At 36.5% G+C, this 11,398-nt stretch overlaps 1 protein-coding gene across 1 annotated transcript; it reads right to left on the reverse strand.

Moving 5' to 3' along the window:
• Nucleotides 1–349: 349 nt before the first annotated feature.
• LOC121368980 lies at nucleotides 350–7,823 on the reverse strand. The gene is made up of 3 exons (XM_041493766.1): nucleotides 7,414–7,823; nucleotides 3,503–3,593; nucleotides 350–1,420 (listed from the first exon to the last, which is right to left on the reverse strand). Exons 1-3 carry the CDS (start codon nucleotides 7,607–7,609, stop codon nucleotides 1,336–1,338), a joined length of 372 nt encoding a protein of 123 aa, XP_041349700.1. The 5' UTR covers nucleotides 7,610–7,823; the 3' UTR covers nucleotides 350–1,335.
• Between the last annotated feature and the right edge of the window lie 3,575 nt (nucleotides 7,824–11,398).

Below are 11,398 nucleotides of genomic sequence, written 5' to 3' on the forward strand. Positions count from 1 at the left end.
ATGAGGAGTTCCTTCACATAGCAATGCTACTGTATATTTCTACTGGGAGCTACTGTATATGTCTACAGTAGTGATTCTATGCATGGTGGCTGTCTGTTACAATGGGGACATTCACAGAAAACAAGAACAGGGCTCTCTATCACGCCAAGTTGTGCCGAACTCTGGAAACAAATAACCCACCAGCAATAAACTAAATTTCGATGCAGCATCTTACCCTTGGAAGTTGAAATTGGTAGATTTACAAGGCCGATAACCCCGTTAAATAGTCGTAGTTGTAAATGTTGTAACCACAATATCATAGAAGATTAGTTTAACTTGTTGATCAGGTGTAATTTCTGTTCAGATTTAAGAATGAAGTTATGGGATGCAGCCTCTATAATACACCCTAACGTTCTTGAATTAAGACCTATGGGCCAGTTTAAATCACTTCTGTGTTCTGGCAACTTGGTTAAACTACTCTTTTAACCATGTTCAAGAGAAAAAAACTTAGTGTATAACAATTTTATGATTTCTTTTATTGAATAACCCAAATCAAATTTAGCATCAGTATTATATTCTATAACAACCACATTAAATTGTTTTACTTAGTAGTTAGCACAATGTATTTTAAAATATTTTAGAATTCTAAATGTTTCGAGTGTCTCGTAGGCCGTTTGACCGGATGCTGCATCTTTTAACCTCTGCATACATATATTTATATTACATGGTTTATGTACAGCATGTGACACTGTAATACTTGTTAGTCTCCTGCCGATCTGTATGTCCGTCTGTCCGTTTGTCTGTCTATCAAATGTGTCTTGTACGTGTTTATTTTAAGTAATCTTTACCACAGTTTGACATCCAATAGATTACATATTTGCCTCTCTTTTTGTTTATTCAGTGATCAGCTTCGTTCATACGTTTAGCATTATTGTGCAGTTTATGTATTATAAGGTGAGTCAACATTTTTATAAAATATTTACAGTTGATGCATCGACATTTGCTGAACAAACATAAGGTGAGTTAACATTTGTGCTATTTACATATGGTACATGGACATTTATAGTAATTCCACACGGTGGGTCAAGATTTGGGGCATTACAACAGGGTATGTGTAGGTAATATTCTGGGATCAAATGCTGTTTCTTTGCCAGTAATACTTATCTTTCCCTTGATATGACTGGTTATTAAAACTCGGTTACACCCCTGTACTTGTTTATAGCAGTCCTCTGAGAATTGAAAATGTTCCTTTAAAATGCCAGGTAACTCATTTTGTTTAAACAAGATGTTTTCAAACACGTGATAATCAATGATCGTTCACGCAATTTTCAAAAGTATGTCTTACATAGGAGTGGTCTATTTCCTGCAAAAGGTATCTCTTTGCAGCATATCCTCTAGATCTCTGGCATATTTCCTCTTGTATGTTCTCAACCTGTAGACCCTGCACATGACAGAAAATCAATAATTCATATTATTTATTTATATATATATATATATATATATATATATATATATATATATATATATATATATATATATATATATATATATATATATATATACACAGTGGACTGTCTAAACCGGACTCAATTCGTACCGTCGAAATAGTCCATTTGGGAAACACAGTCATACAAGCCAGTCTTGCAATCGATTATTTCACAGACATAAAAAATATACTTAAAGGGACATTCCTGAGTTTGCTGCAATTTGTAAGATGTTATCGACTAACAGAGACTTTTTAACGATTGTAATTACATATCAAATATATTTTTCTGCATAAAATATTAGTGGCAAAACTTTAAACGTGTTTTTGGTCGTTCTAATATTTGTACTAGGTTAAATTTCATTTTATTTCCTAAAACATTGTTTATTCGTACGTACGAATTAAAAAATTTATGCTAAATCTTTCTGTTTTAACTATGGATTTGAATCAAATTCTTGTATTAATTTGATTTTAGCTTGAAACCAAAGTTCGATATGTTGCCGTTTTTTGGGTCGCTCCGCCATTATAAATGAAAGAAGACAACACAAAATACACACACACACACACACACACACACACACACACACACACACTAATATTAATCCTATTGATCTAACGGCCTATCGCAATAAGAGTAAACTTCACACGAGTGCGATTACATTTTGTATTTGATCTTGCGACGGCGTCCTGTTTACTTGGCAATTGACTATCATTGTTCAACTAATTATGCAGCTCGTCGTTCAGTCAAATCCCAATCCGGTGAAACAGAGGTAATTAATACATGAATGGTTCTTTTGTTCTTGATTTTTGATCCGGAGTCCGCAGTAGACCGATTACGGATTAAGCAGAGATTTATACCTCAGAGATAAACGGTAGCTGGACGGGGCTTTAGAAATGGACCGGTTTACGCAGAGATCCGGATTACACAGAATCCGGTTTAGACGAGTCCACTGTATATATATTATATATATCTATATCTATCTATATATATATATATATATATATATATATATATATATATATATATATATACTTGTATATACTCTTCAAAAAAAAAGTAGGGGAACCTGAAATATCAACTACTAGACGGAACATACGTTTTGACCACAGACATCCTAGTAAAGAACGTCCAGCAGGTCTGTTTATTAACACACCGAAACACATTCAATAGTTTACATGTGCATCATACAGTTGCCCCGTACACGTGCGTGGGGTGTCATTCTCGATTTTGACAAGTTCCAGCAAGGTCGATTAATCACCGTGGAACATTATTTCTGTCAATCTTTTTCATTCTGTTGATTATACAGTTGATATTGTTTTGTTTTTAGTCATTTTTATTGTTTGAATTTGCGATTTACTGATAAAAAAACCCGTCAACTTTTACATTTCACTTCTGACCCCAATCGTCCTTCAATATCTTTGATGGTCATAAAACCTATTCTAAGACTGAACTACCAGTTGTAATGTTTGCCCAATTAATTCACTATTATCATATAACCATTCTCCACAGCTAATATACCTTACAATTTTGGCAATTGTACATTCTTATTAGAGTTCCCCTACTTTTTTTGAAGAATATATATATATATATATATATTGAAGAGTTGGTAAAGATAAGAATATCATTTTGTATACAGTATCTATAACAAACCTTCTTCAAAGGAATTCTATAAATATATATCGGGCGAGTCACAATTTGTAAATACATGTACTATTTGATGTGGAAAAAATATCATTCTAACAAAACAGACTTCATTTTACTAGTATACACAAACGTACTAGGATATTGTACTAATATATCAAAATGTATATAAGAGTAGCATTGTAGTTTTATTTAATGATTACATGAAGACAAAGAAGAATATATGTGTAGTTAATACAATATCATACATACATGTACATACATACATACATACATACATGTACATGGTTGTGTGTTGTATATGAATATACAGACGTGTACACACACAACGGTATCATAACAAGCATAACCTCGTTTACATCATAATTTACTTCATGAATAAGTGCAAATATACTTACAACAGAAATGACAGCATCATTGTTATCAAAATCAAGATAACTGTAGTACAAAGAAGTACATAAAACCCTGGTTTGGAAACACCATCTTGATCTGGAAAAAGATTGAACACTTTGTGTTAGCATAAAACAGTTTCCTAATCAAATAGCGTGCACAATGCAATCCTGATATGCTGACAGTATTATAAACAGAATCCTCCACCTAAAAATAATGTCCATGTGAATTATGAAGATTCGAGTAATAGTAAAACCTGGTGCAGACCTGGGAAATCTGAAAACAGTTCAGTCATTTCTTTATATAAATGCTTATTCAAAATATAATTTTAGAGGTTTGGAAACAGGCAAATCTACACGTCGAAGCCATTATTATTTCAATACCGGTCAAACCGGGGGTGGGATGGGGTTTGGGAAAGGACTACATGTTTCATCTCCGTCCTTCTGTTTGTCTGTCTGTCTGTCGTCCCACATATAGTTTTTCGGACTTTTTTCGCAATACCTCAGGATATTGAGTTGAAATTTTGCATATAGCTTTTCTAGATACTATTACAGATCATGACGATTTTAACATTTGACAGAGTTATGGCCCTTGAACTCAGGAGATTCGAAAATTTGTTTTCAAGACTTATTTTTCGCAATGCCTCAAAATATTGAGCTGAATTTTGTTTTTATTATTCCTTTATTATGTAGTTACAGATCACGTTTGACATCCATGGCGATGAACTAATTTTCACAGAGTTATGGCTCTTGAATTTATGAGATAACGAAACTCGCTTCCCGTTTTTTTTTCGCAATGCCTTAATCTATTGAGCTGATATTTTGAATGTAGCTTTTACAGATCAAGACTGACTTTCATAGCCATTTACTCATTTTTAGAGTTATTGCCGTGAACTTAAGAGATAAGAAAAGTTGTTGGACGTCGTAGGGGTCATGTATTGCTTTGGCCGTACTCTGAGCATGCTTCCCCTGCGTGTGCTGTAACCTCACCGTGGTGCAGGGGTGTAACATTCTCTTTGAGAATGGCCAATACAGCACAAAATTGAAGTTTAGAGTAAAATTCGGTGTCCGTAAAATTCTGTGATATTTGTATTTGTATTTTTGCACAGTTCTTTACACTGTTTTTGTTTAAACCTTGAATTTTTATATGATGTTGATCATCACTTTATTTATTTGCATTACCATAGTTTGACACCCAATAGCCGATGTATTTTTCGTGCTGGGGTGTCGTTAAACATTCATTCATTCATTCATTCATTCTGAGCATGCTTGTTTTACTCGAAATCGTATTTGCACACACTAGAGAAACCAGATAATATAAAACCCACTTATTACAATAAGATTTTTTAAATCAAGGAAGCACTCATATGGTAATTAGTAATTACCTAGCAGATTATACATTTGCATTGGTTTATTTGACATATATGAGCATTGTCCTTAGTTTAGTTCATGCAATGATTGCTACATGTGTATGATAGCGCTTTTAATAGCCGGATTAATTCCCAAGTTAGAATGTCCTGGACAGTGCTGTGGTTAGGAATATGGGAGCACCTGCGCCACTCAGTAAATATTCCAAACAATATGTGTTGTACTCCCCCTAATATAAAATTAGTCACGGCCCTGATATGCACCACTAATTGCATACCATCCTCATTGGAAACAATATAAGTTTAATTACAATTTGGTACCAGAAGCTATTGCATGGAACTTACAGTTAGCAAATTTATGTAAAACGTTGACACCCTAAGAATTTATAAATTTGCCACTGGTTTACGAAACAGTTAAAAAAAGATGATTTGAAATAATTATTAGAACTAGCACTGGTTAGCCAGCTGTGATACATGAAATAGTATAATAGTCGTGCAATAATGTAACATCACTTTGAATGGCCGAGAGGATATATGCCTTGTCATGCTTAACACACGTCTAGATCTAGCTTACAGTGTAGTTTGTTTCGAACACCCAAAATTAGAGTATGTCCTGATTTTAATTAACTTATTCTATTCATAATGGGCATAGCAACCGATGTCGATAGACAAGTCGTTCAACCTATGTACAGGGGTTGGCCTAATACGCAGAAAGGTTTATACGAATATACATATATTGTTTGTATATTTGCTTAATTTCGTTGTTATCAAAGTGTATCAAAGACACTGCATGATCATATTTTTGTGAGTGTTAAATATTGTCATGAAATGTAATGTCTCGACATTTTTAAATACTTCGATTTATTTCAGTATCCTTACAACTAGTCCAAAATATTTAAGTGTTTACAAATACTGGGGCATTTCTTGAACCACACATATAAACGAAATGTAGCTGTGTATCTGGTGCTCCAATCATTTTCTTCATTAATTAGTGAAATCAGCTAAAATATACACCAAAACGGCTCCAACTTGGACGGAGTCGCTAAATGCATTCTGACGAAAAGTCGATTTCCCTTGATTTGTATAACTCTCCTTGTTAACTTTAAGTTGCTAAGCGAAACTGTTAATACAATTTTGAAAGATTTATAACTATTTTACCAAATTCAAAATATCATTTATCATTGTACTTTTTGTATGAAAAGCAACATATATTTTAATTGTGTTAACAGGGTTCATACACTTAAAGGAAGTCAAAATTCCAGGGTTTTTCAAGCACTTTCCAGGTCAACTTTACCAAAATTCCAGGACCGTACCGAGTTTTCACAGGTCGTTAAACACGCAAGTGCCAACCATCTTTGTGGGTTTACAATACACATGTATATTCATTAACTTGACACGCTCCCTGAACTTGCTAAATACCCAGCGGCAAAAAGTGACAAACTTTCTTTTCCAATATGGCGACGCTGTCGCTTGATCTCGTGGCCGTGTGATTCTCACATCGCGAGATAAAAAACAACAACAAACATTTACACGTCAACTGAGCCGGTAAACATCGATTGGCCGGACGATTGGCATTTGATTGTGCCGCGGAAATGAAACAAATAATTTAATTACATGTTAAATAAAGTAAATAAAGCCTCCGTTTTAGGCGTTTATATTTTATTTGACATCAAATTATCATTTTCAAGGGTTTTTCCAGACCGCAAGATGATTTTCAAGGGTATTCAAGCACTGGAATACATTAGTTTATTTTTAAGGGTTTTCAAGGGTTTTCCAGGCGCGTACGAACCGTGTGTTAATTCAGGATCATAAATATTTATATTGTCAAATTAATGATTGTTATAGAAATCATAAAAGTGGGTACCAATGTTAATCATTAACATGCATATATAGTGACGTTACTAATGCTATCACTGCGACCGTATTATTTGTAGAGGTGATCTGTACTCCATAATTCCATATGTGCTGCGGGTAGCCACACAGCTTTAGTCACACAGTGTCACTAATAAACTATTTAATGTGGATGGAAAGCCTAATGAGGTCCATAAGCAAGTTTGAAGAAGAGAACAATGTTTATTTCACCAAATGTTAAACGTTTTGTAAGGCTAAGCGAGCATGCGATTGTTATTGCTACCTGCAAGCTTTACTCACTTTCAAGTGTGGACCATCAAAATTAAGTGTTATTCAGCACTTTTGTATTTGATTCTTGTGCGTTAAACAAAGATTTTGTTGTTAGTTGTTTATGTTTTTTTGTTGTTGGTTTTTGTTCTCTTTTGTTTTGGTTGTGTTGTTGTTGGTTTTGTTTTTTGTTGTTTGGTTTTGTTTTGTTTTGTTTTGTTTTGTTTGTTGTTGTTTTTGTTTGTTTGTTTGTTGTTGTTTTTGTTTGGGTTTTTTGTTGTTTTTGTTGTGGGTTTTTTTTTTTTTGGGGGGGGGGGGGTAGGAAACACGATACAAAATTTGCAAACAAAAGTTCAGTGTTCTAACAGTGCCTGTATAAAAGTGCAATAGTTGGGGTGGGGAATTGAAGTAATAGAGGGTACAGGGTATACTCACGTGTATTCAGTCCATTATAGTTATCAGTTGCACTTGTTATACTTGTTGGATCGGCTACAGGTAATTCTTCATCCATTCGCGGTGCTATACATTCTGAACCAGTGTATCCAGGTCTGCAGTGACAGATACCATCGAAACGACAGTCACGATTCAAACATCCTTTGCTGCATGGGATATCGCAGCGATCACCCCACATCCCTTTTTGACAGCCACTCAAACAATGCCGAGTGTCACGGTGGCATACACTTCTTTTCTTGCGTCTCCTGGAACAAGTCTTCGGACAAGTTTCTGTGCAGTTTGTTCCACAATAATAACTTTTACATTCAATACAAATACCTGTTGTTTTATTACAGCCGTCCTGTCCACAGTTTATGCATCTTTCTGTACAGTTTTCTCCATACCAACCTGAATCACAGGACTTACATTGACCACTGCATAACGCACAGTTGTACGCCCAGGTAGAGCTAATGTTCATGGATTGATCTACAATGACAGTTTGTGTATAGTAATGATGATGATAATAATAATAATAATATAATAATAATATTAATAATAATAATAATATAATAATAATATTAATAATAATAATAATATAATAATAATAATAATAACTCCTACTGCTGTCGATGCTGCTGCTACTACTACCACCACCACCACCACCACCACGACTATCACTATTACCGCCACGACCACTACTATTACCACCACAATAATTATTACTACCACCATCACCAATGGTCATAATAATAAAACTAAGATGAAGATGATGCTGATAATAAAACTACTACTACTGCTACCACTAATAATAATAATAATAACAATAATAAATAATAATAATAATGATGATGATGATGATGATAATAATGAAGAAGAAAGCATGTTTTAATAAGAAAACTTATAAAGGTACTGATCGTAATTATTAGTGTAAACTATTTTTAACTATTACAGTTTTTGCGGTTAAATTACACATTACTTACAACCCTTTTATAGTTAGGTGATAATATCATTGTGTTTCGTTGTTAACTATAGATAAGGATTTATCACAAAATTTGGATTTGGGGGCGATATTTTTGTGGTAAATCCTTATAGTTAACAACCAAACACAGTGATATTATCCCTATTCAAATACTACACCTATTAGGTATTATGTAATAACTTTGTGTTTTTATTGAAGAAATTCCACAAATCTTAAAAACCTTCTTATTTACGATATTGTAAAATAACAGTTTGACGTAAATAGAGGATAATAAACAAGTTATCAGTTATTGTAAAATTTATGTCCCGAGTGAAATAATTTTCACGTCACGAAATTTAGCAAGTGACAAGTGAACATTATTTCACGAGGGACATACATTTTATAATAACTGGTACCGAGTTTGTTATTCTATTTACTACCCCCAGCAAATTGGGGTTTTTTAAAAGTCTTTATTTTCGATGTACATCGGCTTCATGTCCATGTATATAGAAACGACGTAAACCACTTTACACTGTTCTGGGTATTGCTTTAACTTTGTATTTTAATCATGGTTCACAGATCATTTTCAAAACCCAAAGTTCAATATATTCTTAACTTATTTCAAGGCATTTCGGACAAAACTACATTGATAGGGTGGATCTACAAGTTTATAACTTTTACTAACATATTTTCACTTATTTTTTATAAATACATAAAATAATATTTATTTACGAAAGGGTAAGTATTATTTTCGTGCCTTTTTCCAACATGTTGCAATATTTTAAAGTAGTTAATGTTTTTTAAAAATGCGTTTAAAACATCGATAGTCATTTACATATTGTCTTCTTTGTCAATTATGTTGTCTTAACTAACCTGATGCACTTCAGATGATGATACAATTATTTCTGATGAACCTGTATGTGTAATTTTGGAATCACAGACTAGAAGAGCAGGCAACACGACACATCGAATTGACTGCTGCGATCGATCAGTAACCGGACCTTACTTGAGGTGGGTAAGTGTTCATTGCTGCTAACAAAGTGTTATAAATTACAGTGGCACGAAATAATAATAAAATAATAATAATAATAATAATTTCATATGAAGTTAGTAATATTTTTGAAAATTATTTATATCAACATTTAAATATAATGGAAGACGCGGAATTAATATAGAACGAAAACACCACACATGAGGCTAAGTGACAGCATACCAGATGAGTCCTCGGAATTTTGTCATCGCAGTAAACATTGGTTGCCTGATTTACAACGATAATTAACCAATGGAAAACCGGCTTATGTGCCAGTTATATTAGAATATCAACTATGCCCATGGCCTCAGACCCATTCGGTTGCCCAAAACATGGCCTCGGTGATGTCGTGGTTAAGCCATCGGACATAGGCTGGTAAGTACAGGGTTCGCAGCCCGGTACCGGGTACCGGCTCCCACCCAGAGAGAGATTTAACGACTCAATGGGTAGGTGGAAGACCGCTACACCCTCTTCTCTCTCACTAACTTGTAACCACTAGCAACTAACTCACTATCCTGGACAGCCAGCCTAGCTGAGGTGTGTACCAGTGACAGCGTGCTTCAACCTTAATTGGATATAAGCACGACAATAAGTTCAAATGTAATGAATGCGAATTTTTTTTTTTTTCTTGTGATGATGATGATAACTAGTTTAACGTGCCCATATACCACTAGGGTTTCGAACGCCCACATCCCGAGTCCGACCTCCGATAAGATCGGTGGCCTGACTCGGGATGGGGGGAGGGGGGGGGGGGGGAATGAGGTTGAAACTGAGCAGAATTTTGAAAATAGCAATTAGTAAAGAAGTTAATATATAAAAATAAAACGGTTACAAGCCAAAAATAAAAAAGAATTGACTGCTCGGCCGAATATTTATATAATTTGGAGCATTTTAGAAGGACAGTCCAAAATTAAATAAGAGAAAGAAGAGAGGATTGGACTATTTAATAATATTTAAAAAAAAAAAAGTAATTTCGACATAACATTTTGAAGGCAGATCTAAAAGTTTAAAGTCCGATCGATATGTCCACGCGAGTGGCCTCGTTAAGGCCGTTTAGGTGCACAGCATCTACGGGGAGGTGATGTTGTTCCTCTCCTCAAAGTGAGGCACCAGTCTCCTGTAGCTGTGGGTGCTAAGGCAGTGGGCCATCTGTGGGTACTGGGCGCCGGTGACGATCTTCATGATTCTGTGGATGGTGTTGTTATCCATGTCATGGCTGAGGAAACCCTGTCGGTAAAGATCATCCCGGCGCGACGTCACTACAATAGCTTCCACTCCCCGTAGTTTGACCGTGTGGATGACGACCTGGTGGCCATCGGGAAACGTCTTGAAGTTTTCCTCGTAGACCCCGCCTGGCAGTCTGTCGGGGTCCGTGACGTCTCCCACCAAGTACTTAGAGTACTGGCCTTTGATCTTCCGCGCTGCCACTCTCCAGTCACCCGAAGAGGAAGTAGAAGGCCGCGTCTTGGCTGGTTGGTCCCCGGGGGGGGGGGGGGGGGGGGGGGGGGTCACGGCTTTCCTCTTAACAGCCCCCACATCCACCAGAGTCGCCGTCGCGGAGTCCCCCGTGGGTGGGGGTCTCGACGCAGACGAACGACGAGCGGGAACAGGTGACGCTGGTCGCGGTGCACTGGTTGGCTGCTCCACTTCCCGCATCTGAACAGTCGGTCCGGCTGGTTGGCGAGTCGCCTCCCGTCGATCCGTCCGGTTTGGTCGTGGTGGGGGCGGCGACGCAGACGGGACCGCCACTGGCGGTTGAGCCGCCAGCTTTGTCCCCGCCTGAGCCGCCCCTGGCGCACGTTTCCTCTTCCTAGTTCCCTTCCTCTTGGCTGTAGCCGCGTCGCCATAAACCAAGTTCGCTGTTGCCTGTGACCCGGTGTACGTGACGCGGTACTCTAACAGCGATCCATAACTAGCGATCAAAACCCCCCTTTGGGGGGGGGGGGGGGGGTAGGCCGAGAACGCACGAAATAACGTCCAACTTCATCGCTGGTCAAGTT

This window comes from Gigantopelta aegis, chromosome 3 (genome assembly GCF_016097555.1).
Source record: "Gigantopelta aegis isolate Gae_Host chromosome 3, Gae_host_genome, whole genome shotgun sequence".
Taxonomy (NCBI): domain Eukaryota; kingdom Metazoa; phylum Mollusca; class Gastropoda; order Neomphalida; family Peltospiridae; genus Gigantopelta; species Gigantopelta aegis.